This window comes from Mauremys reevesii, linkage group 11, assembly GCF_016161935.1.
Source record: "Mauremys reevesii isolate NIE-2019 linkage group 11, ASM1616193v1, whole genome shotgun sequence".
Classification (NCBI taxonomy): Eukaryota; Metazoa; Chordata; order Testudines; family Geoemydidae; genus Mauremys; species Mauremys reevesii.
In genome coordinates this window covers 74,838,979-74,865,547 of record NC_052633.1, presented here as the reverse complement: position 1 = coordinate 74,865,547, position 26,569 = coordinate 74,838,979, and the positions used below count along the sequence as shown (strand labels likewise).

The 26,569-nt window shown below is 57.4% G+C and overlaps 1 protein-coding gene across 4 annotated transcripts in view; it reads right to left on the bottom strand.

Moving 5' to 3' along the window:
- The window catches only part of TTLL4 (tubulin tyrosine ligase like 4), a 33,600-nt gene extending 7,031 nt beyond the window's left edge, over positions 1 to 26,569 (bottom strand). The window contains exons 1-14 of one of the 4 annotated variants that reach the window (XM_039495568.1): positions 26,418 to 26,569; positions 17,125 to 18,574; positions 15,735 to 15,847; positions 14,306 to 14,369; positions 13,108 to 13,232; positions 11,636 to 11,746; positions 10,408 to 10,484; positions 9,287 to 9,481; positions 9,120 to 9,202; positions 5,641 to 5,769; positions 5,170 to 5,292; positions 3,555 to 3,653; positions 2,685 to 2,819; positions 1,540 to 1,677 (exon numbers count right to left, since the gene is read on the bottom strand). In XM_039495568.1, the coding sequence (XP_039351502.1) occupies positions 1,540 to 1,677; positions 2,685 to 2,819; positions 3,555 to 3,653; positions 5,170 to 5,292; positions 5,641 to 5,769; positions 9,120 to 9,202; positions 9,287 to 9,481; positions 10,408 to 10,484; positions 11,636 to 11,746; positions 13,108 to 13,232; positions 14,306 to 14,369; positions 15,735 to 15,847; positions 17,125 to 18,488 (2,756 nt within the window). In that variant the 5' untranslated portion in view covers positions 18,489 to 18,574; positions 26,418 to 26,569. Of the gene's footprint in view, positions 1 to 1,539; positions 1,678 to 2,684; positions 2,820 to 3,554; positions 3,654 to 5,169; positions 5,293 to 5,640; positions 5,770 to 9,119; positions 9,203 to 9,286; positions 9,482 to 10,407; positions 10,485 to 11,635; positions 11,747 to 13,107; positions 13,233 to 14,305; positions 14,370 to 15,734; positions 15,848 to 17,124; positions 18,575 to 26,417 lie in introns of those variants that run through there. The other 3 variants (XM_039495569.1, XM_039495572.1, XM_039495570.1) reach the window with 3 other exon arrangements.

Here is a 26,569-nt window from a genome sequence, read left to right as displayed (position 1 = left end):
TTACTGGCTGGCTGAGAGTCACTGAGTCCCAGGAAGAGGGGTGCAGGGCCGGACTCCCCCCCACTCCGTGACAGCCTGAACGGAAATGCCCAGAACCTGCTACGTAACTCTTAGAATTAGCTGTTAACAGCAATGACATGAAACACTGACAGGGGCTTTTTGCTACCAATGTTGGGAGATTCGCTGCTGCTCCTGCACTAGGCAAATGCTGCCGTTAGCCAGGTACAGAATGTATCTTGAACAGCCACCAGTACACAAGAAATTGGCCCTGTTTTCGCTCTGGCCGGCCCGTGGCAGTGGGAGTGGGGGGGCCCAGTGGGTACAAAGCAGCTGGCAGAAAGAAGAGCTGGAACTGAATTTGATCCCCCTCCTTGGCTGTTCACCCCGGTTACGTCTGGAGGCAGGGATCGAAGAGCAGGCAGCACTCTCCTCCCACCTCCTTCCCCTTTAATAAAAGCCAAAGGGAGGTGGCTGCAGATCTGCGCAGAGCCGTACGAAAGCACCGGGACCATGGCACACACACAAGCAGCCGGCGACCGGGTGACAGGCCCTGAACACACACTGGAGGCGGCAGATTCAGAGGGGCAGGGAAAGAGGCTCCTGCAAACTGAACAGGCACAACTGCCCGTGTGAACCTGCAGTTACAGCCACAACTGCCTGTTCTGTACAGACCCGTAAACACCTGGAGCCGTGCCCACTGGTAGCCACTGCCAGGGACAACAGGCTCCAGGCTGGCCAGAGGTACGGCCAGTGCCCGGATCATCTCCCCTCCTCGATGTCCTTCTGCGGTCACCAGAGCGCTCAGACACAGGAAGGAACCTCCCCGCCCGGCCAGGAAGAGGAGCCGCTGAATGTGGTGACAGCACCGAGAACGGCCCATCCTCTCCGACGGACGGATCTAGCAGGGCAGGATGCACCCACTGTGCACTGCTGCGCGCTGCAGCAACACAGAACAGCAACACTGGGGGGACAATTCAAATCTTAGGCCTTTGGTGCCTGCTGGGAAATGCTGGGAAATGTGGTGGTGGCTCGAGGAGAGAGGAGGAGGATGCTGCGTGCTGGAGCCGGCGCTCTGCTGCCGCGGGTTGGGCAGGGTTAGATCAGGCAGCTGCAGCAAGCGTTCTAGGTCAGCAGCCTACCAAGCGCCAACTGTAACAAACAAAAACCGAGGCGAGCAGCCAGTCTCCCCCCCCCCCCCCCCCCCCCCCCTTCCCCCCTTCCCTTCTGCCCGGGTCGGGAGGGACCGGCCTGCGGAGCTGGGCTGGGAGCTGAGAATGGGCTGGTGCAGCTGAGGAGCCGGCGCCTCCCCCAGCCACAGGAACCAGACTTCGGGTGTCCGGGCCGTAGAGCTGATGGGACTGTCAGATCCCCTTTGCCATCAGACTTACGGTCACAACCTGGGCCCCTGGGGCCCCTAGGTCAGCCTTGCCTGGAGCCTCTGGGTGGGGAGGGAAGGGGGGATGCCACGGAGCAGCTGGGCATGTCGTCCCAGGAAGGAAGAGGCCACACTGCCGGGCCCTGCTCAAGCCTCGCCCTGACCTGAGGGTGGAGCTGCTGGCGCTCCCGGAGCCCGACGCCACGTCGTCCACGGTGGGAAGAACAAAGCCAGCCAGGTTGAGGAGATCCCGGATCATCTGGCCCTTGATGCTCACGTCCAGTGGCGAATTGGAATGGAGGCTGTGAGGCAATCGAACGGACCTGTCTGAGCTCCAGGCTGGAGGCTCCAGCAGCCCAGCCTGCCTCCCCCAGCTGGAGAGCCATTCATGGGGCCTGTCTGATTTAATGCTGGGGTCTAGCGCCCCCTCTCCACAGAGCAAGGGACAGCACAGGCAGCCTCACTGCCTTGAATTCATGTGCCGCAGCTTCCCCCATAAAAAGCCCTGCCTGGTCAGCCTGGGCATTTCTCTGCTGAAGCCGCTGGCTAAGGGGGAGGACTGGGGCCCAGGCAGCCATTAAAAACTGGAACCATCAACTCCTTTCCCTGGTGTCAGCAGGCAGCCGCGAGACAGTTGTAACTTTCGCTTCTGCCGTCCGGAACATAGGAACTGCCGAGCCACCTCTCACCCACCGCTTCATCCAGCCCCGGCTCCTACTTCAGGATGCATCAGCAAAAGCCACGCCGGCCACGCTGTGCTGTGTGCAGGGAACCCCTTCGGGACCCAACGGCCAGACACTCAGCTCACAGAGCGGGAGGGCTCCTCCCTTCCCTGGCCACACGCAGCGGAGGCATGGTGCTCACCATGACCTACACACATCTACGCTCGCCAGGTCTAACTAGGCCGCAGCCTTGTGGCCAAGAGAGGGTCCCTCGCAGCGTCTCAAACAAGGCGGCGCCTTCCTCTGAGAGGCGGATTCGGTAAGGGGAGGGCAGGGTGCTCACACTTAAAGAACGGATGGGTCAGCATCATGACAGGGCACGTCTCCAGTTGCAGAGGTTTAGTGCCCCAGAGTCAGGAGTGAGCACCCCAGTTCTTACGCGGGGCCTGGCTCACCCAGTCCCAGCGCTGGGGCACCAGAGAAAGCTGCCAGGACCGAGAACACACAGCAAGTCCGTTCGCAGGAGCGAGTCGCGCTCCCACAACACGAAGCAGGGTTCGGCTAACGGCAGCGTGCGTCTTTGATCGCAGACACGGGCACGGGGCGAGCTAGGGACAGAGCGAGGCAGGGGAACGCCAGCAGCCTACCTGGGGGAGATGTTCACTTCCAAGATCCACGGCTTGAGGTTCTCGTCCAGCATGACATCGAAGCCGAAGAGCTCGTGGCAGCAGGACGGACGCCGCACGTACATTTTCACCAGGCTGTTCACGTAGGGCTCGGACCTGACGGCAGGAGAGCAGACGCTGGGTTTCGGACGGGTAGGCCACCGAGCCTTTACACCACTCGCATGTTCCCAGCTGTCTCCCTGCTGCTGGGGCTATGCCCCAGGCGTTTCAGCGCACTCTCAGGGAGCGGAATGAATGCCAGGCCAGCCCCGTGTGGAGCAGCAGCACAGCACGCCACCACGCCCGGGGCTGAAGTCAGGTCCCGAGTGACTCCCCCAGAGCAGATCTGCAAGAAGCCACTTCCAGGCCCAGGCTGGGAGGATCTGCTATAAGAATAAGATCCCGCCCTCCCTCCCTCCTTCCCCACCCAGAGAGGGGTCAGCGAAACGAAGCACTCAAAGGCCTTGTCCCCTGCTGTGCACACAAGGTCACTACTCACACTGGCACGAAGGGCCCTGTGCCTTCCAGCAGGTGCCATGGAGAGGAGAACACCCATCCACCCCCGGGGTTGTCCCGAGAACCAGTCCTGACAGATTTGCTGCAGGAAGCAGAGAGAGGCGGGATCTAAAGTTCCCAACGGGCAGCCTGGATCCAATCGGTGGGTCCGGCCCCATGGCTAGATGGCCATTGATCTCTGGCTGCTATTGTGGCTTCGAGGACAGAGCTGGACGAAGGGAGGGTTCTGGCGAGGCAGCCAGGAGACGGGGGCTTTCGAGCACAGGGGGATCAGGGATTCCCCAGCTGCTGTGGCCTCTCCTGCCGAGAGGGGCTGGGAGGGGCCCCAGGACTCACGCAATGATTGTTTTGATAACGATGTCCTTGATCTTCTCCCAGATGGCCTCGCTGTTCACCCCGTTTTGGCTCAGGTAGCTCCAGAGAGCTTTCAGTGCCCTGCGGAGACAGAGCAAGGGAGGTCACCGGAGCCGGCCCTGCGCCTCCCAGCATTCCCGGCAGCCCCAGCACATCAGAGGCTATAGGGAGCTGCTTCCCTGCTCTGCAGTTAGCTGCGCCCCACTGACCCCACCCCCCGGGAAAGGGAGCCATGGCGGGGCACCTTACCAGGAAACGATCAATGCAGGGCAGCCAGGGGGAAGGGCCAGTGCCCCCTTCCCAGAACGAGAGCCCCACACCCTCCCCTTCCCACAGGCAGCTGCCCTCCGACGCTGGGCACAACCAAAGAACTGATGAGAGCTACATCGGGCAACAGACTTCGACGTGTACCACGCTCTGAGCGGGACGCCCCAAAGCAGCCACTTGACAGGGGTGTCCCCTGCTGGACCAGGTCCCTCCAGTATTCCTTCGCGAGGCAGCTACCGGGCTCCAGCTCCATTCCAAGAACAGACCTTTCTGCGCCGCAGCAGCGTCTGCAAGGCCGTATGGGTGAGGGAAACAGGAGCCCGGGGGGGGGGGGGGGGGGGGGCCCCACACTGCACCCAGCAGGGCAGGCAGCAGATCAGGCCACCCGGACGCTCAGCCAGGGTCCCTCAAGCTCTGTTCAATGACGGCCCCATTGGCAAGGGGCCAGGAACCCAAAGGTTACGTCATGGGGAGGAGACGCCTTCATCTTTAACATGGGAACGGCAGGTCTCAGGGCGCAACGCTGCAGGCAAGTGGCACCACGCACCGTTTGTAACACTCCGAAGGGTCTCAGAGCCCAGTGCCTGTACCCAGACAGGAGCAGCAGGGCACCCTGGGAACTAGTCACCGAGGGGGCACCCTGGGAACTGGCGGAGGAGAGCAGCCAATGGACACATCAGAGGACACCCACCGGCAGAACAACCCTCCCTCCGCTTTGGGGTGCAGCCTGCTCGGAAGGGATTAGAAAGAGCTCCCCAGTGCTGCTCCCTGTGCAGTCAGGCAGTGGTGGCAACGTAACAGACAAACGTGTCATCACTGCTCCTCTGAGCCCGGCAGAGCAACAGGAGTGGGGGCTGGGTCCCCATGAGCCCGGCAGAGCCGCAGAGCGATGGGGGTGGGGAAGGGCTGGGTCCCCATGAGCCCGGCAGAGCAACGGGAAGGGGGTTGGGTCCCCATGAGCCCGGCAGAGCAGCACAGTGACGGGACAGGGGGGCTGGATCCCCATGAGCTCAGCAGAGCAACGGGAGGGAGGGGGCTGGGTCCCCATGAGCCCGGCAGAGCCGCAGAGTGACGGGGGGTGGGGGGTGGGGAAGGGCTGGGTCCCCATGAGCCCAGCCGAGCAACGGGAGTGAGGGGCTGGGTCCCCATGAGCCCGGCAGAGCAGCACAGTGACGGGAGGGGGCGGATCCCCATGAGCCCAGCAGAGCAACGGGAGGGAGGGGGCTGGGTCCCCATGAGCCCAGCAGAGCCGCAGAGCGACGGGGGGGGGGGGGGCACAATACCGCCCAGTGAAGCTGCCCTTGCCCGGCGCCGCCCCGCCAGCCCCTACCATTTGTGCCCCTGACAAGCAGTCTCGTCCGAGTTGGATTTGTACTCGGTGTTGTTCTTGTTCACGCTGTAGTTGGTCAGGTGCATGAACTTGTTGCTGAGGCTCTTCATGGAGGAGGAATATCTGGGCCGGGGAGAAGGACAAGGAACAGCCCATCAGATACTGAGCCAGGGCCTGCCAAGAGGCGCGGGGCTGGGAGCTGCATTCCAATGGCAGCCACAACACACCCTCGCTGCCCCGTTTCCCGGCCTCCCTCCCAAGAGAGCACGCAAACGGCCCTTACGCCCACCGCCCCGGGGCACAGGAGAACACGGGCTCCGATGGCCCCAAGCACCCGCCGTTGTGATCTCTCTGCTGCACGTGGGGCAGCCAGCATCGAACCCATCAACACAAGCTGCGTCCAGAGGCTCCCGCCTGCTGAGCCCACCAGCGCCACCCCCGGGCAGACAACGCTCCCCCCGGGGGACCTACTTGCAGCTGGCAAAGCGCACTAATCCGTCTTTGAACAAGTAGATCCTGAGGGGATCGTAGCAAGTGACGTAAACATAAATCCTCAGGTCAAACTTGCTCCCGCCAATGAGGTAGGGCTTGTGCAAGTATCTGCAAAGAACAAGAGAGCCAGGTGAGCGGGATCAACTCTGTATGGCGCGGGGGGCGGGGCGGGGGGGCTTCCCTGGACGCGGCTACAGGAGACGCAGCATCTCTGTGCTGGGAGAAGCACAGAGCAGCAGCAGCTGGTGGGCGCAGCGCTAAGAATCACTGCCGGAATAATGCAATTTGAGGACTGAGCTTTCCATGACGGAGACCCTGCAGCAGTCCCATGGATTCCCTTGTGAGCCCTGTTTTGAACCAATCTGCCTTAAAATAAATCCACTCTACCAGAGCTTTCTTACTAGTGGAGGAGGCAGCAGGGAGGTTCATTGCACAAGGCATTTAGGAGATATAAGAGCTTAGGGAAGGCGAGGGTTTTTCACACTTGTAGGTCGGGGAATGTTGCAAAGAGCTACCTCCGACACAGAGCGGGCTGCAAACTCCCGGCTTAGTTTGGGGAGGAACGCTGGGGGGGAATTTTCCATCAGAAATGCCCTTTTTGCAAAAATCATAATTTTCCAAGTTTTGATCTTCCATTGGAAAAAATTGAAACCATGGCTCTCCAGCTGGAAGGGTCTTGTCAATTTCAATTCCTGCTAGAGGCGACAGTGAAATTGACCAGGCCGGTCTGGGCAGGCAGCCCAGCTGAAGGATTCGATTTTGGTTCTCCTGGATTTTTCTGGCAATCCCTTCCTGTGAAAAATTTCACATTTCTGAATTTTCAACCCAATTTGGGATGGAAAATTTTTTAAGTTTTTGCTGGAACAATTTTCCGTTTTCCAGCCAGTTCCATTTCAGCCTCGTGGGGAAGTTTCTGAGTGATTTGCCTGCAGAATTCACAGCTTTGCTGGCTGGAGCAGAAAGCCACCAGGACTACACTACAACAGATCTGTATTGCACAGGGGGAGAGCTGAAGCTGGAGCTTCTGCCCGACAGATCACCTGAGGCTGGTGCTGGAAGAAATGATTTCAGTGTATGCCACAGACTGTTTCACACAGAGGAAGGTTTCCTCCAAGTGTGTTTCTGGAAGAAGCCCTGCACCCTGTGGCCCTGCTCTCTGACTACAGGACAGAGCCACTGAATGATGGGCAGGAGGACACAGCTTCCAACGGTGCTGTTAATTCTTCAGTAGGAACAAAGGTTTCCTGAGCTATGTAGGAAAGATAGGAAGTCTGGCAAGAGACCACCCTGGCTTAACCAGGAGCTCTTCAGTGATTTAAAACTCAAAAAGAGAGTCCTACAAAAAGTGGAAACTAGGTCAAATGAATATAAACAAACAACACAAGTCTGCAGGGACAAAATTAGAAAGGCCAAGGCACAAAAGGAGATCAAACTAGCTAGGGACGTAAAGGGTAACAAGAAAACATCCTACAAATCCATTAGAAGCAAGACGACGACCAAGGACAGGGTGGGCCCGTTACTCAATGAGGGGGGAAACAACAACAGAAAATGTGGAAATGGCAGAGGTGCTTGATGACGTCTTTGTTTCGGTTTTCACCAAGCAGGTCGGTGGTGACTGGACGTGCAACGTAGCGAATGCCAGTGAAAATGAGGTAGGATCAGAAGAGGCTAAAATAGGGAAAGAACAAGTTAAAAATGACGTAGACAAGTTAGACGTCTTCAAGTCACCAGGGCCTGATGAAATGCCTCCTACAACACTCAAGGGGCTGACTGAGGAGATATCTGAGCCACTAGCGAGTATCTCTGAGAAGTGATGGCAGACGGGAGAGACTCCAGCAGACAGGAAAAGGGCAAATCGAGTGCCCATCTATAAAAAGGGGAACAAAGACAAACCGGGGAATTACAGACCAGTCGGCTTCACTTCTGTACCCGGAAAGACAATGGAGCAAATAATTAAGCAATCGATTTGCAAACATGTAGAAGATAATGAGGTGATAGGTAACAGTCAGCAGGGATCTGTCAAGAACAAATCGTGTCAGACCAACCCGGTAGCTTTCTTTGCCAGGGTAACAAGCCTTGTGGATGGGGTGAAAGACGTGGTTTATTTTGACTTTAGTAAAGCTTTTGATAGTGTCTCGAGTGACCTTCTCATAAACAAACTAGGGAAATGCTACCTAGGTGGAGCTACTATAAGGTGGGTGCAAAACTGGTTGGAAAACTGTTCCCAGAGAGTCATTATCAGTGGTTCACAGTCAGGCTGGAAGGACGTAACGAGTGGGGTCCCGCAGGGATCAGTTCTGGGTCCGGTTCTGTTCAATATCTTCATCAATGATTTAGATAATGGCACAGAGAGCACACTTATGAAGTTTGTGGACGATACTAAGCTGGGAGGGGTTGCAAGTGCTTTGGAGGACAGGATTAAAATTCAAAATGATCTGGACAAACTGGAGAAATGGGCTGAAGTAAATAGGATGAAATTCAATCAGGACAAATGCAAAGTGCTCCACGTAGGAAGGAACAGTCAGTTGCACACACACCAATGGGCAATGGCTGCCTAGGAAGGAGCCTGCGGAAAGGATCTGGGGGTCAGAGTGGATCACAAGCTAAATATGAGTCAACAGTGTGATGCTGTTGCAAAACAAGCGAACATCATTCTGGACTGTACTAGCAGGAGTGCTGCAAGACATGAGAAGATAGCGGCCGGCCGACTGTAACAGCCAGCGGCTGGCCGAGTTCCTCACAGCACCCTGCCTGCGGAGCCAGGTTAGGAGGCACAGGACGGGGGGGAGTGAGGCACATGGGGCTGCTAGAGGGTCACAGACTGGGGCTCAGAAGGGCTGGGGGGGGCAGACTGGGCCGCAGACTCAGGAGTTAGTGGGGTGCCAGCATTGAGCCAGGGCCACATGGGGACAGGGGCAGATGTGCCTGACTGAAGAGGAGAGCCTAGGGGTCAGCCAGGATCTGCATGGGGGAGGCTCCCCAACTCTCTAAAAATCCCCTTCCCCTAAAAAAACCTGTTCCATACTCCTCCCACCCACCCCCAATAGTCCTTCGGGTTCACTCCCAGGCTCCTCCTCTCTCCCTCAGCTCCTCCATTTCCCCCACTCCCCCAAGTCTTTGCATTGCTTCAGGCGGGGGGGGGGCGCGCGCGGGAAATACGGTTCTGTATGTAGTTTTAATGAATTATTACTCAGAGCTCTGTATTAACAAGCCTAGTAAGGAATCTATTTGTCAAAAAAAATTCCGGAATCTTTTTTTGTCATCTGTATTGTGCGGACAGGTTTGAAATTACTCAAATAACTAAAACTGGTGGGATTATGGTGTTATTCTGACAAATAAAACCTGCAGAATTTGAAAATCTTGTGCGCAGAACTGTTCGTGTTTTGGTGCAGAATTCCCTCGGGAGTGTCTGTTTGCAGCCTGCTCCTAGCACAGGACACCCGGAAAGCCCAACTCACCTCTGCACCAGCAGCGGCCTCCTCTTGGGCAGCTGGCTCCATTTGTGGATGACCTGGATGCCAATGCCTCTGGCCGACGCCGGCTGGAAAAACACACACCAGAGGGCATCAGTTTACCTGGCTGTAGCGGCAGCAGGGTAAGTCACTCAGCCCCACTTGGTTCTTACTGGTTTCACGATCCACTTCTGGCGGCTACCGCTCTCCTCCCAGGCCTTCCTCAGCAGCTTGATGTCCTGGGGCAGGATGAAGGACTGAGGGAAGAAGTTAAACTCCTTCTTGCCAAAACGAGCCTGCATCTTCGACAGGTTGCGCCACAGACGATCCTTCCTCCCGATTTGAAATGAGCCAGGGAAGTGGTTTAACTGGGAGAGAACCGAACAAACAGCAGTAAGGAGGTGTCCTCCTGCGGCCATGTCCCAGCCTTCCCCCTCCACACTGCCCCTAGGCCTGGGGTACCCTCCCTCCCTCTCCTCCAAGCCCACCCCCCGAGCGAGGCCAGCAGGAACTAACATCTCATGCCGCTCTTTGGCTGGCACTTGGAGGGCTAGAAATACCGTATCTACTTGGACCAGGCCTCTCCTGGTGACGTGCATGTCTGTGGTGCAAAGCACTATGGCAACTGAGCCGGCAGCAGCCCAGAGCCTGCCAGACATCGATCCACGTTCGTAGCTTCCCTTCTCTCTCAGTATTGGTCCAGTCCGCACCAGCGTGGTCTCTGGATCCAACGCAGGCTCATCACACAGAAGCTAGAACTCCACCAGCCTCGCTGCCAACACAGCACTGAGCCAATGTGAACAGAGGGGCTTGGTGTCAAAGGGGAGGGTGGGGGTGAGCGCAGGAGACTGGCACCTCTGCAGCCCTGGGTTCAAATCCCGGATTCAGCCACAAGACTGAGGTGAGTTTGGAGATTTCACCCAACAAGGATCAGACTAGATGCGCATGGTACATAGTAAAACGGGTCCCCCTTGCTCTACAGGAGCTCCCCTCAAACACACACCCCACCCGCATCTTCCTCCACTACCCTTCGCCTGGCGCCAGTGGCGAGGGTCTCACAGCACAGCTGTTACAGAGGGAGCTCCTGGCTGCGTTAGGTCTGTCGGGGTTCACGTCTCCTCTCCCAGGAAAAGAAGCACGTTACTGCAGGAGTTTTGGGGGAGCGGTCTCGATACTGCACACCGTAAGGGTGCCATCCTGGCCGAGTTCCTTGGCCCACAGCGATGGGTATCCAAGGAAGCGGCGCAGCTCGCCCAGATGGCACCGCATGCGCTGAACCCCAACGCTTTCATACCTTCTGATGTTCCTTGATGGCTCGGAAGCCAGGCGACTTCATGTGATGGCCCCAGCAGCCCAACCAGTCGCTGTTTTCTGGAGGAGAGGAGACAAAATTGGGGACAAGTTCACCACCCGCCCAGATTTCATCTTACAGAAGGATGCGCGATCACCCTCCCCAACTCACCCCGAGGGGCCCAGCAGGCATGCACGCTACTGACACCCCTCCGGCTCCGCCAAGCCAACCCTGCTGGCCAGGCTCCAGCTTTTCTAGGTGGCTACTTTCCCTGTGAAACATTCTGCACTGAGCACACAGACTGCACCTCTCATCTTCAAAGCACCATTCACACATTAGTGAATTCACTCCCACAGCAACCCGGGGAGGCAGACACTTAACCAGACCCCTTTTTACCGATGGGGAAACCGAGGCAGAGAGGTTAGTATCCTGCCCAAAGCTAACGGGAGGCAGTGGGAGAATACAGGACTTCCTGGTTCCCTCTCCACTATATTACAGCGATTCTTTGCTGGCATCCTCTTACACTCCCTACGCATGGGGCTGAGTCCAGGTGTCCTGACACAAGCAGGAGCCCCACAGCTAGATTGGTCAAAGCCTGGCAGGACACACTCTAGGGGAAGAGATGGGCTGAATGATACACGGCAGCTTCTCCCTGCCGCCTCGTTTCAGACTTGCATGCCAGCGGAAGCGCCGTGTTCATGCGTTACACCCAAATAACCAGGCACGACCGCTTCCCCTTCCCCAGCCGCAGAGGGAACAAACCGCGGAGCTAGGAGATGCAGCAGCACCGCTGGGTTTGAAATTTCGGGAGCCATTTCAAAGTTTTCACCAATGCAAGAGCAGCAGCCAGAGACAGGCTCTGTGCAAGCTCCCTGTGGCTCTGCTGATGCACGCCGGCTAGCCCTGCTCTGCTCCCCACACAGAGCTCTACTCACGTCCCTCGGCCCCGATCGTACCCTGCCCTGCGCACGTCAAGCAGGAACAGCTGGCGAAGCCATCCTCTGCAAAGACCTTCGCAGCGCGGGCACGTGCCTGAGGGCCGAGGCCGAGACCCCGACGTGTATTCTACAGCCACCTAACCAACTTCTAGTCTCGCCAACACAGGCCCGGAGCAGAACTGCCCTGTTCCCCCCTTTGTGGGCAGCAGGATGAGACGCCTCCCCCTCCAGGCTGGCAGAGGGAGCCCACCACGCCCCCACAGCCCCAGCGCCTGCCAACTCAGCCGACTTACTCTTGCTGACTTTGAAGTGGGACCTGCCGATGGTTTGCTTCACGATGTTGGGGGTGACGGTGCTCATCTTCCATCGCAGCAGCTTCCTCTGCTCCCAGGGGAGCTTCTCCACTGGCAGGGAAGGAAGTGATTGCAAACGTCAGGGCCGAGGGAAAACACGAGAGCTGAGCTAACCTTTCTGTAGCCCCGTCTGTCCTGAAGGAATTGACAAGCTTATACTGACGGGTGAATCAGGGCCAGCTGATTGCCGGCCTGGGGGGGAGCTATAGGCGAGCTCTGCGCTCAGCTCAGACCACTAAAGCTCAAGCAGGTGAAGTTACAGGAGGGCACGGCATGGAGGGAGGTAACTGAAGGGAACCGAGTGGGTGGAGCACCACCCAGCGGGGCTCGGTCCCTTACGTCAAACGGACCAACCCATCTAGTGTCGCAGCCCCTCGTAGCAAAGTGCCCCCGGTCCTCCCACGCCGGGAAGGCTGCAGACAGCTGCTCCGTGCTCTAAGCCCACTACAGCACTTGGACCCTTCCGAGCAGGGGATGGGCTGCCAGTTACCCCAGAGCTCTGCCCACCCATGTGTGTAACACCTGCTCTCTTCCCGTTGGCTAACGCTCTGGGGCGGGGTGGCCAGCCTGAGCCCCAGAAGGAGACAGAATTTACCAATGTACATCGCCAAAGAGCCCCCCATCCACTCCCCACCCTCCAGCCCCTCCCCCTCTCCCCCATGCCTCCTGCCTGCCATGATCAGCTGTTGTGCATGTGCAGGAGGCTCTGGGGGGCAGGAGGGAGGGGCGGGGAAGGGGTGGAGTGGGGGCAGAGCAGAGGGTCGAGCAGTGAGCACCCCCCGGCACACTGGAAAGCTGGCGCCTGTAGCTCCAGCCCCAGAGTCAGCACCTATGCAAGGAGCCGCATAGTAACCTCTGAAGAGCTGCACATGGCTCCAGAGCCCCAGGTTGGCCACCTCTGCGCTAGGGACTGCGATCTCAGCACTGACCGGTCACTATCCTGCATCAGCAGCCTCTGGAAGCTGGAAACGTCAGATCTTCAGAGAAAGGAGCAAGACCCCCTTGAATGACATTAACTCTGCAAAACTGTATTCTTGGGACCACCTCGTGATCAGCTGCTGCCCCGAGGGCTCCCCACTCCAGCCTCACTGCAGAAGATCTTAGCCACAGCCATTTCCAACCCCTTTGGGTATTTTAACCCTGAGTACCTGGTTCCCTCAATAAACATGGGGCAGGGAGTTCCGCAGGTTAATTCTTACAGGAGGTGGGGGTGGCCATTTTAGTTTGTTCCTTTAATTTCACAGAGGGGGTTACTTGTTCTTTCACCATGGGATGAGAAGGGAGCACCCAGCCTGCATTACCGTTCCCCACAGTCATTCCAGCACACGGCAACTTCCTGTTCCTCCTCCGCCCGCCCCGGGCTCCCGGCTCGTCCCTCCCGTTTCTGCTCTCGGCACTCAGACCCAGCTCACCTTTCTCGTCCCGAGTACTGAAGTAGATGGTTGGAGGCACGGTGGGGAATAAACTGCATATGAGAGCTGGTTTGAGGATCCGCTCTCGGGCCTCGAGTGGCTGGGTCAAACACTCAAGACAATTCCTGGAAAAACAAGGGAGGGAGGGCGAGGAGGGTGGGCTGTTTTGAGATAAGAGATGTGGCCCTGGCAACAGGTCCTGAGAAACGGGCAGCCTGCCGGGAAGCCAGACCCCGGGACAGCTCCCCGGCGGCCTCTCTCAGTACCAGCTCCCTGCAATTCACCCCCATGGGCTCAGAGACTCTGCGATGCAACAAGCATCAGGAAGGGATCTAAGGCCCTGAGGCCGGTCAGGGGACAGGCTGAGCAGATCGGTTTCTGCTCCAGGGCAGCAAGGGAGCCTGGCTGCTAGAAAGGGAGGGGTCGGGTGGAACTCCATTGTCCTGACTGGAGGGGGAAGCTACCCAAAGTGACCCGCTCCCTAGATCTGCCCCTTTCCAGCTGCCAGCACGGGACAAAGCCAGCCAGCCGCAGGGAAGTTACACTCACACGGGGCGGCGCTGTCCCTCCCATCAGGAGTTTTCATCCCATCACTGGGGACACCTGCTGCAACCAGCTCCAGCAGCTTTCCCGGGCTCCATTTCCTGAGGGAGTTCAGTGATGGCGGAAGGCAGCCCACTGACAGCCTGGAGCACGAGGCCCAGTTTAGCCGCACAGGTGGTGTCAGAGCAAATGCCCCTCTTCCTGCCAGGGGGCCACTTCCGAGGGCTTAGAGGAACGCGCCGGCTCCATGACATAGTCACTCCCTGCTGCAGGAGCCCAGAGGCCAGGCAGGGCCAGGCACGTGGGCCGTTTGTGACATTCAGACTGGTCCACTAGACGCTGGAGCCCAGCTCCTTGGCCAGCGGCCAGGCAAATCCCAACCTGTGCCCAGGAGTAACGAAGGGACGGGAGTGAACTGAAGGCAGGGGCTTTACCCTGCGGCTAGCGAATGGGTGTCTCTCGTTGAAGGTATTTGCAGACTGGTCCATACGGGGGACAGAATGCCCTAGTCTCCAATCAGCTGACTTCGATTTGAAAGCCGGTCACTACACGTACTCTGTATCCTAAACCAAAATGGCTCCCCTCTGCCAAGGAGCCAAGCGTCTGCCTGAGACACCAACCCCCCTGCTGTAGGACCCCGTTTGGAGCAACTAACCTGGAAATCAGAGCCACGGAGCCGTTGGGCGATAAGCCTGTGACGGAGGAGCTGTCCGACTCGCCTGCAGGAGGAGAGACTCCATTAGACAAGGACTGGGGGCTCCTGGGGAGGTTGGAGATGAGGGAGAGAGTCTGAAAACCCAGGGCCACCAATGCTCTCACAGCCTCCCTGCCGCCCCCAAGCGATCGCAGGAAACTGGCCAGGTGGATACGCACAGGAGGTTCAAACGATTCCTGTTCAATGCCCCACAGGGCCCTGCAACTACACTCAGCCACAAACCAGCTCTAATTCTGGGGCAGAGAATCCGAAACACCGGTGTGACACTCTGCACCCACATACAGCAGAGTGAGAGGATCAGCCTGTATCTTGTACACCGGATGTTATGTAAGGTGTCCATGGAAAAGTTACGGTTTGCTGAATAGGATTATCCTAGTTGTAGGCACCAAGGATCATTTTTGCATCTGAAGTTCTGAACACTGACGTGTGCGTGCATCTAGGTGTTTGCTCCCGGGGGCTGCATCCCGCCTCGGCAGCACGTTGTGAATGGACTAGCCAGAGGGAACGGCTCATCAGCAACGACAAGGGGCCAGGGAAAGGCTTAGCCGCACCTGGTAACTCCATTCTGGTACCTGTATTTCCCCACAAAAAGGGCTGGCAGCTTGGCTTTAAACAAAGGGGTTCCCGCCCCATGGAACAAGCTATAAAAGGGGGAAATGACATCACCAGGGGGCCTCGCTCCCCACACCACACCCGGAAACCCCCGAGGACCAAAGACGGAACTGGGGGAAGTGCTGGCCCCAGGCAGGAAAGGAGGAAGCCTGCCTGCGTATGAAACCTTGGGGACTGTTCTACTCTCTGACAGGGTGAGACACTGCTCGATCCCAGGCTGGGTAATAACTCAGACACTGGTCAGCCTTTGGACCAGGGCAGAATGATACAGCTCTGGGGTCCTAGGCTGGGGGTATTCTGGCTGGAGCCTCACTCACTCTGGAGCTGGGGGTTGGTCCTGCTTTGAGCAGGGGGTGGGACTAGATACCTCCCGAGGTCCCTCCCAACCCTGGTATTCTGTGATTCTATGATTGCCAGTTGTTGAGTGGCGGAGAAGCCTTCATGCGCCTGCAGCTGGTGTGTCCCGCCTGTGTGAGTACAGCTCCTGGAGGGGACTGCAGCTTGTCACGGCACCACAGGGTGAGAGGGAGCCCGGGCTGGTGAAACAGAGGGCTCAGTGGTACCCCGGTTCCACGGGGGGGTGGGGGGAGAACTGGGTCAGACATTCCTGAGGAGCCATGGCCTCACTCACACCCAGCTCTCCACAGCCCAGACGAGCGTCCTCAGCCAGCTCGTTTGGAAAGGGAGGAGAGCACCACTCACCGATCCCCAGTCACGCCCCACCCCCCCCAGCTCTCCTTGGCACAGCCGCACTAACCCTCCTCTTCCTCCTCATCCTGACTGCAGCCGTCGTCCAGCCCATCAGGGAGCTCTTCCTCTGCATCGGCTTCGGGCTCCGCGGGGTCGAGCAGGGGCAGGCTGACGGCCGCCCTGGAACACAACAACGAGTAAAGTCCATCCAGGCAGCGGCACACGCGGCTTGTCTCCATCACAGCACCACGGAGGCACCTCCGCGGCCCTCGAGAAGGGTCTCTGCCACGTGCCTGGGCTGATGTACATGACCCCAAGGCGGGGCGGCTAGAGCGTGACACCTGGGGTTGTATCTTTGCTACACAGATCCCCAGGGCACCTCCAAGACTCAGACGAGGGGAGGGGACGCAGGGGCAGCACTTCAGGGGAGCCAAGGTACCTGTTGTGACATTACAGCCCACACTCATCACAGAAATAGGGCTCGGCTATGACTATGGCATAAGATGTACTTTATGCTGGCGCCGAGACACACGGGCTCGGTTTTCAGACACGCTTCGGCACCAGTGTCCTGAGAACTGAGCAAGCAGCTACAGGAACCCCCTTTACTGGAGCAGAGACAGGCAAAGGGCCCTGACTGCAGAGGCTGGACATCCGCCGCACACGGGAAGCGGAGCGAGCCTGGCAGATCACTGGGGAAGCTGCAAAGGGAGCGAGGTCTCTTTGATCTGGGATTTAGTCCTGAAGCTTTACCCAACACCTGACAGTTCACCTGCCATTCGTCCCTGCAGAGAGACAGGTTCTCCAAAGCTCAGGGCACTTCCCTTTCATCATTAGCAGGTCCATTTAGACAGTCGCCTCTGTCTAAATGTTTGTTATTAGCACAGGAGACCAACCCCGTCTGCACCACAGGGCTATTGGTTCTTAGTACAGCTCAGGGAACTGCCCCTGCACACAGGCATTTAGTGCTTGAAAAAAAACGGCTGAGCCAGCCGGCAGCTGCCTAATGTCATGCTGCAGCAGCGATACCTACTTAGTACGCAGACAGCTCTTCCCAAAGGGGAGGCCATATAATTGACAGAGGGGGAAACCGAGGCACGGATGGACAGTGAAGAGACTGGCTCAAGGTCACACAGGGAGTTAGGGGCAGAACCAGGGACCGAAGCCAGGCATGCTGGCCGATTCCCAGTCTGGGGCACACGGCTTCTCTCAGGTCGACAGCTGTACCGGATCGTGGCACATGGCAACAGCGCTCCTAGGTAACCTGCTGCATTCTCAAGCAACCAGCTGCCCAGAAGCGTCCACACCCCGAGTGGGGATCTGGAACGGCTCTCAGGACACAGAGAATTGCAGGCTATGCCTGCTGAGACATGCAGAGGGGCCCCAAGGCCGCGGCAGCCCAGCTGACCCCCCAGCCCCACAAAGGAGAGCTCACAGAGAACTTTTACCACGGTACTCACTCTGGCTCTCTCAGGGGAGCGGCCTGCTCCCACTTCGCATCCTTGCTCAGCTGGATGGTGGAAATCTGAGCTGCTACCGCGGAGATGTCAGCATGGGGGGCTGGCTCGGTTTTCCCCACCTGGTCTCCACTGCTCAGGCCCACAAAGTTCACAGTCCGACAGGGCGCACTGGGGTCCGAAGAGTCAGAATTGGAGGCTAAGAGGCAAACGCTGATTCGTTTAGTGCAGACGGTGGCACTGTTGGGGCCAGCCAGGCTCAGGTTACCGCTTAGGCACCGGTTACCCAGCTCCAAGTTCAAGGGGGCGGCCGTTTCTTTTGGGCTCAGCTGGGCGAGGAGATGCTGTTTCCAGCGGCTGTTCCTATTGAATAGGTTGTACTGGAAGCCCGTGTTCATGAGGCAGGAGGTCTCAATCCTGCGGCCGAATTCGTTGTAGGTAACTTTCCCGCTCAGTTTCCTCACGGCCTCTGTGAGCCGGATCTCTCGTTCCTTGGCTTTTAAAGTCTGCACCCGGCTCTCACTGTCCTCCAAGTGCCAGGAGCTTTGCTCGGCTCGGCAGGCCGCGTTGGGCTGAACTGGAGACAGGCGGGACACGGGGGTGGCTTGCTCCAGCACAAGGCTGTTGCCTTTCCCAGACCTGTTCTCCAGACTCATGGAGGAGCCGTCCCCGGTCCCCCCACAATGGGACCAAGATATCGCTGGAGACCTCGGGCTGTTCTTCAGTTTCTTGTTCCCTGGTGACTGCAGCGAAGGCACTTTAGCACTGTTTGGCCGTAGGAAGGAGTTATTGTTTAGCACTGGTTTGTACTGGCCGGACGTTCGTTTACCCGAGCCTAGAGGAGCGCATTTCCCCCCTGCGCCGGCCTGCTCCCCAGCTGCACTCGGCCAGGGGAACGGTTCCACCGCCGAGGATGCCATGCCGTGCTCAGCCCGGAGCCCTTTGGATGGGAAAGGAAGCTGTCGGCTCTCCGAAGCACTGGACCGTAAGCAGATGGACTCGAGCCGCTGGTAAGGCTTGTGTCTGAAGTACGAGCGCCGATACAGCAACGTGCTCCCGGCGAGGTCCGGGAAGGGATGGGGCGGGGACCGGGAGAGGGGCAGGCTTCGGTCACGCAGGTGACTGCTGCATAACGAGGCTGGGTACAAGAAGCAGGTGCGCTGGGGAGGGATCCCTGAGTGGATTGGCCTGTGGTCTTGGAAAGTACTCACATGCTTTCGTCCTAGCTTCCAGATGGGCTTCACCTGCTGCTGGGCGAGGAACCAGGCCTGGCTCTCAGGGGGTCTCTCCGCAGCTGGAACGGGCAGTTGGAAGTTGCTTCTCCTTTTGAGGCCTATACTATAGTGTTGCGGTCCTGCAGAAGCCATGTAGAGCCATAGCACACCAGGCACGGGCTGACTCAGAACAGGGACTCAGGCGGTCTCACCATCATCTTCTCCAAGGTCCTGTCAGCCTGCAGCAAGGACACAGGAAGCAAAAGCCTTCAGCTGCAGCCTGCACCATTGGCAAGCACTCCCCGCCCAGCACCCAGCACCCAGGCAGGGTGAGCTTTGTGCACGCTCAATGGACGGGTAGGTGGGACTCCAGCCATCCCGGCCTATCAACGGCTGCGCCCCTCCCCACGCTGCATTGCGAGCCCACGGTGCCTCCTGAGGCTCTGCCCAGGCATCCCAGTCAGAAGTGAACTGCGTTTCCTGGGGCAGGCGACACTCGGGTGAAAGGCAGCGTCTGATGTTCAGCAGGAAGCTGGGGACGTTCCTGATCGCGGTTTACAAAGCAAATGCCCAAGAGGGAGCAACCACCCACAGCAACATCTCAGCCCCCCCGCCAGGTGTAGGACTGACAAGGAGACTAGCTTAAACCCACCTGTGAGGCCTTGAGCTTCACCTCTCATGCCCGTCCCCTCCCCGCCCCGGCACTCCCCTGGGACACAGGCTGCAGAAGAGATCCAGAGAAATCCAACCAGAGAGAGAGGAACTCGGTCTATTCTGGGGGCTCTGGCACGCAAGGCTGGTTACAAACTATTAACAGGCTCTTCGAATTCCGGTGATGGGGACGGGGGTAGGAGAATCTCAGGAAACGAGCTGGGAAATTCAGGGGTCACCCTCAGCATGGTGTGAGCGACACACACTCTGGAGCTCACAGGGAGAGACGGCGGACGCCAGACGGATTGCACCATCCCCATCCACAGAAGCCCGTGTACAACTTACCGTGCTAACCCCAAAACAGAAAAGCGAGTTTGCCACCCATCCCTTTGGGGAGAACGGCAATTTTAGAAGAAACGCTATTGCTGAAGTGAAAACGACACCTAGATCCGAGTGTGGCTTGACCGCTCCCCTGGCTCTGCACACAGGCCGATTGAGCGTGTTACCCCTGGACGCAGCACACTGCTCAAGGACTGGCTGTTGGAGCTCTCCCAGGAGCCACACAACGTCACCCACAGTCCAGTGCTTCCCAGGACAGAGGGGACGATCCAGGGCAGCAGGAAGCAGGCAGAGCTTCTCTGGTCTTAGTTCTGAACTCTCTCTCCAGACTGGACACAACGTCAAAGGAAAAGCTGCTCTCTCGCACAGAAGTGGATGCAGCGAAGAACAGCTCTTTGAAAGAGCTCTGCCCACACAAAAGCCTTTACTTTCCTAGCCAAGTCCAGGGGGGAAGCCCCTTTTCACTGCTGCTTTGCAGTTTCGCTAGCAGGTACAAAAGAACAGATCCAGTTGCCAAAAAATACAGCCACAGCGAAATGAGTCAGCAGATGAGACATCGCACACAAGCCGGACTCAAGACTGTTTGGACAATACAGCCAAACCCCTTCAAACACTGTCCGGTTTACACAGGGTGGATTTGATTTAAATCACTAGTCAGGAAGACTCGATTTAATCATTGTTTTCTACACAAAAGTGCGTTCTTGATGGTTGTTATAACCTTAATACATATTCTTCACAACTCAGAGATAGAGGTAGGCTTCATTTGTAGAAGGTACACACTATACCTAGACTCGGGGTGCATCAGCTCACAAAGCAATCCGTTAATTAGACAGCTGGACCCTAACGAGCTACCCGGCTGGACAGTGATTTATTCTGAAAACTTTTCGGATTAGTTTTACAGCTATATCAGACAATGAATGATTGGTTGGTGATTTCATTTACCAAAGGTAACTGAAGCAGATATTTATGAAGTCACTGGGAGGTGAACTGTCTCCAGTTCAACAGGTTAATCATTAATATTTGGAGGATTTTCTTGCCCTGCTGTATCAAGAGGAGATCACCACCAGACAGACATTTACATTGTTTTATTTAACTAAAACATTAAATATTCTGGATCTTTTTCTTCAACAGCAAACATGTAATATTTTAACAAAGCAAGTGTATGTCCCTCGCTTCTCACATTTATCTCCAAAATTCTTCTCCTCCTCCAGATCTATTCCACCCCCAACAATCTTCTATTCATTGAACTTTCTGAAACTCTGCACTTTTAGAGAGGTAAGGCATTGACTCTGTGTACACACATTTGCAGAGGGACAATAGGGTTGAGGTCTGTTATTTCTTACCTCTATATATTATTTATTTATTTAAAAACATTTTTGCTGTTAAGCATGTTATGTCTGGAGACACAAATCCACAGTCTGAGAGCTACAAAACTAAGCATCTCTGATGGTATCTTCTAGACTGAGCACTGAGTCCCGTTGGGTAGATAGAAAGATTAACCAAAATAATCGATACAGAAGGCCCTGGAACCCCATAAGACTGGGTCCCTAATCCATGAACTATTGGAACTCATTTACAAAACTTTTCTTAAACATGACATGAATATATTGTATATATATTATAGAATTAGAATTTATAATCCCTATTCCATTATGACAGATCTGAGCTATAATGTATCTTAATTAAAACTATCTTTAGATAAAATGCTTTTTGAATAAAAAAACCTATCAAAAAATCCGATTTAAAATAAAAAAATCATTTTTTTTTTAAATAATTGATTTTTATCCACCCGAGTTTACAGCATTCAACAGTTGCAGCATTCCTGACTCCTGTGCGCAGGTCTTGAGATCACGATGCTTCTCTTAAAGACCCAGCTCCTGGAGTCATGATTATGTGACACTCTCAAGTTTCTCACCCTCCTGGTTGCAGAGAAAGGCGTGACCATGTCACCTGAGTGTGCTCTAAAGGCTCAGGCCTGCTCTACATTAGAAAATAAGGTCCGTTTACCAATGACCGACGGACCGTTGACCTAGCGCTGTCTACATGGGACTTAGGTCAGTTTAACTATGTGGCTCAGGGGGTGGATTTTTCCCTGCTTGGGGAGGTGGCTCACCCATGCTGATGGCGATGTCTACACTGAAGTCCTACAGAGCGCAGCAGTGCCGCGACAGCGTTTTCAGTGTAGACAAGCCCCCAGAAGACGAAATAAGACCCCAATATATAGTCTTGCAACATTTCATGATTTTTAAGCCAATCTCGCCATTTTGGGGGCCTGCCTCCACCTGTAACCACTTATACTGTACCTGGCCATTCCTTGGGGGGGGAAGACAAACCAGGTTAATCTGAGAAGAAACAGCGTGAAAAGGAGGGAGGAAAGAAACCTGCCACCCAGGCTATGGCTGACTCAGGGTACGTCTCCACTTAAACCTCTCCAGCAGCACAGCTGCAGCACCTCCGTGTAGACCAGGGGTTGGCAACCTTTCAGCAGTGCTGTGCCGAGTCTTCATGTATTCACTCTCATTTAAGGTTTCACGTGCCGGTAATACATGTTAATGTTTTTAGAAGGTCTCTCTCTATAAGTCTATAATATAGAACTAAACTATTGTTGTATGTAAAGTAAATAAGGCTTTTAAAATGTTTAAGAAGCTTCATTTAAAATTAAATTAAAATGCAGAGCCCCCCGGACCGGTGGCCAGGACCTGGGCAGTGTGAGTGCCACTGAAAATCAGCTTGCGTGCCGCCTTCGGCACCCGTGCCATAGGCTGCCTACCCCTGGTGTAGACACTACTCTGATAAGAGGTGCTCCCCGTAGGTGTCAGTCGCGAGGCAGTCGCTAGGCTGATGAAAACACTCTTCCGTCTTGCTCTCACCACTGGAAGTGGGGCCAATAAAAGATATTCCCTCCCCCGCCCTGACTCACTAACACTCCCCACAAGCAGTTGTACGGCATAGCTAGCAGTATAAGTGATACCACTAGAGTTCTAGCGGGTAGCGTCCCTGTGTAGACAACTCACAGAGAACGCGCCTGGTCCGAGAGGGGGAGGAAGGAAAAGTGAACCAGCAGAGATAGGAGTGAGATAACTCCGAGAACGGGAAATAAACAATTCACGGGGCCACTGGCAAAGCACAGGACAGACGGGGACCAACTCTCAGAGGAGAATTCTTCAGTAGCTGGAGATTTTAGGTACCTGCTTCCTCCTTCAGAGCTCCACCGTTCTCGAGCCAACTAACCTCCAGGCACTCACGAAAGCTGTCGCAAAGCAAGCTAGACTGGACAAGCTTTGCACCGCCACTGGGAACGGGCTGGCTTGCCTGAGAATTTTCCATCTCTAACATCTAGGATTTCACTGCTATCCTCAGTGTGAAGGGAAATGCCATTGCCTCCCCAGGTGCATGGCATAACACAGGTCGTGCTAACTGACACCGGGGAGCAGCATGACAAAAGCGGCGTCTGCCAACGAAGTCAAGCCATGGGTTCGAAAGCACTGAAACCGACTAGCCACAGTCCATGTCCTAGGCTCTTCCTGCAGGGGACATGGCAGCTGCCAGGAACAGGCCACCCTGCTCTGGAGATTTCTCCCCCCGCCCTGTTTCTATTGCTGCTCCCTCCTTAACAGAGCTGGTGGTTAGCACTTACGCTGCATCTGAAACAGAGCGGGATATTGCTACCGCCACGTCCTCTAAAATCTCTCGGGCAGTCTCACCTTCCACCGCTCTGTTCCGCGGGCTGTCTCGGCCATCAGCCCTGCCAAGCCACCACCGCCAGGCGCGGGAGCTGGGCTCCACTCGGGCTCACAAATCAGCTGCGGAGTTGGAATCTTTACTGCCGAACAGACCAGCTTGCCTCTCAGCTCCCAGGAAAGCTGGCAGGGCTAAGAGTCGGAACGAAACACTCGTAAACGAAGGAAGTTGGATCTGGATTCATGGGGACGCATACAGGGCCCCTGAAGACCATCTTTAGAGAGCTACCAAGTAGAACTGCTCTTTGGTGTAGTTCCTGGAGTTACACAGCACCTTTAATGTTGAGCCAAGCCCTAGTGGATTCAGCAGGAGTTTGCCATTGCTCTAGAAGCACCATGCAGCGTGTGCACGGGGACAGTGAGCCGTCTCCAGCGATTCTCCCCACCTCTGCCTCTACAGCCGCAAGACAGGGAAAGCCAGAGGAGGGAGGTTTTCCGTTTGTAGTTCCCACGTGCTGCCAGGGCAGTGCTTTACCAACGGCTCCCTTTCCCAGCCACAGCAGGGCCCGGCGCCTGTATAGCTCACGGCTGTTCCTCCAAGCGAGCGTAATGCCGGCACCCGGGACAGGGTTCTGGGCTGCACACGGGAGTGAGCACCAGTTTAACCATACGTGGGATTTTAAACCCATGCGAGGGGACGCCCAAATCGCCTGCAGCACCTGGGATGCAAACCCTGCAAAGGGCGTTTGCATAAGACTCCCTGCTGGATTTGAAAAGGATCCCAGAATAACTGGTGACGGTCCGAGCTCCAATAGTACTTAGCACTCAGGCAGCGCTTCCCCTCCGGAGATCTCCGAGCACTTGCAGAGCTGGATTTTAACAATATCAACGTGGGGCTGAATTGACTCGGGGGGGTCATTTTAAGCAAGTCCAATCGGAGGAAGTTGAGAGCGCACCCCACGAGACAGGCTGTTAATAATGTTACTACAAAGGGAACAGGCCAGCCACCAACAGGAAGGCAGCAGCAGCAGACACTGCCCATGCTGGAACCAGTCACTGCATGCAGTTCACCCCTCTGGCTTCACTGTCTGCTTAGCGCTGAATGAAGACTCGGGGGCCGGGGGGTGCATCAGCTCACAAAGCAATCCGTTAATTAGACAGCTGGACCCTACACGAGATACCCGGCCGGACAAGCCCAACCATGCTCAGGCTTCTTTTCCCATTCACAGTGGGATACGGTGGGGCGTGGAGTGGGAGGGCACCACACAGACTCGGGAGAGCTGGATTCTAGGCACAGCTCTGCCACAGACTGGCCCTGCAGCCCCTGGCAGGTCTCTTCATCTCCCCCAGCCACATTCGCATCAGTCTGGGCACACTGGGGGCTTCACGGACACCGAGGTCTTCGGCTGGAAATGGCTGCAGACCTGCAGAGTCCTGTTACCGGGCGCTCCCAGCCCGGCCTCAGGCACGGGTCAGGAACACGGTCACGCCCTGCCTGAAATCCCACCGCAGCAGGTTTCTGCAAAGGCCGCGCATCAATGTTCTGGCCACTCTAGCTTAGACCCCGCAAGCAGGAGAACTCCCACGACTTCCCTCGGGGCGGCTCCGCCAAAACCTGATTCAGCTTCATGTCCGATTTCTTCCCAGCTATTCAGCTGGAACGTTCCCTGTTCAGTCAGTCACTCCGCGGGCTGGAAATGTAGGTGCGGGGGTGAGGGGGGTGGCTGCATTACAGAGCCTATGCTAGCATGGCCCCCTAGTGCGCACATGGCCTGCCCCACCACCAGGGGGTTTTCCACCTCCCTGAACAACTTAACTGGGGGCAGAAGCCCTCCTCTGTCAACATCGCAGCGCCCACACTGGGTTTTATTGGCACAGCCGCGTCAGGCAGGGACATGGTTTTCTCACGCCCTGACCGACGTAGATATGCCAACACAACCCTGAAGTGCAGACCAAGGCTATGTCTACACTACAGAGAGAGGTCAGCCTGTGTTAGGTCAACCTCCAGCCACCCCATTCATTCCTGCCGTGGCTGATGGCCACACCGCCCTCGGTGCGCGGTCCTCACTAGGAGAGCTTCCGCTGACTGAAAAGGGGCAGCGTGGGGGGCTGAGAGCCAGGGCTCCCAGCTCCTCACAGCTCCCCACTGGGAACCCAGCTGCCCCCCCTGGAGCTTCTCACCTCCCCACTCCCAGCTGCGGGGCGGAGCGGCCACCCAGGGCTTCTCACCTCCGGCAGGGAGATCCACACCTGTAGTCTGGTTGGCTCCTGCACTCCGAGTGGGGAGCCGGGACCCCGGGAGGCAGCCGAAGGCAGGCGCGTGGGTGGCAGCCGAGCGTGGAGCGGAGACCGGGCAGCAGCCAGGCCCCGGAGCCGGGAATCGGCTTCCTTGTCAATGTCATGGGTCCTCCAGCAGAGCCATGAAATTGATGAGCCAGCCAAGGGAAGTCAGACAGTGCCCCATCGCCCCGGTGGAGGTGGGTTTCTGCTGTCGGCGGGAGGAGCGCCGTGTGCTCACCTCCGCCCGTTTGGGAGGTGAAGACGCGGCTCTGCCCGCAGAACCGGGCTGGGCATTCGTACGCGGCAGAGGCTGAGGCCCGAACCCCAGTCTCTAAGTGGGAGGAAGGCGGATTCGAAGCTACTGACAGCCCAGGGTTTGGTAGAGGGGGCAGGAGGCTTTTCCTCGGCAGTTACCCTGGGTAACCGGCACAGAACGGCTTTAAACAGCCATGTGGGTGCGCGGCTCCCGCCCGGGCCAGGCTGCAGGGCAGCGCTCGGCCCCGGGGCCAGGCGTGGGCGGCGCCTGCTGCCAGCCCTGGGCACCCAGCTGGGCCCTGGGGACACGCCAGCCGAGGTCGGCTCCCCCCCATACGCGGGCATGCAGGTGCCTGCGGGGAGCGGGGACAGGACCAAGGGGAAGCTGGGTCTCGGGGGGGGGGGGGGGAGATGTGTCCCCTCAGCACAGGGGAGGCGGTGGGGAGCCCGCCTGGGCAGGGAGGTGGGACCCGCCGGGGGCCCTCAGCAGTGGGAAAGGAAAGGGGGTAAGGTGGGATCCGGCCTGCCGGCCCCTGCGGGGGGGAGGGGGGGGAGACTTGACCCAGGGGCAGTAGCTGGACCCGTGGGGGGCCAGGCCCCAGCCTGGGGGAGGGGGGACGGACGCGGGACTCCGAGGAAGGTGGCCGCGGGGTGGAGGGGGCTGGACACGTGGGGGTGGGGGCGGGCGCAGGGGAGGCGGCGGGGGGCCCTGGCCGGCCCATGGGGAGGGAGTTGGACACGTGCGGGGGCCCGGCACGGGGAGCCGGACACGTGGGGCGGGAGCCGGGCCCGGGGAGCCGGACACGTGGGGGCGGGGGGCCCGGCACGGGGAGCCGGGCCGGGGTCGGGGGCAGGGCACGGGGACCCTCGGACTCACCGGCTCGGCGGGGCGGGCGGCCTGGGCCCCACCCGGCTTCTTCCTGCGGCCGCAGGCTCCCCGCGCGCCGGGCGCCGAACCGCCCGCCGTTACCATAGAGATCCGGGGCGGGGCCGGGACACCACGTGCTCCCGTCACTGAGACTACGGCTC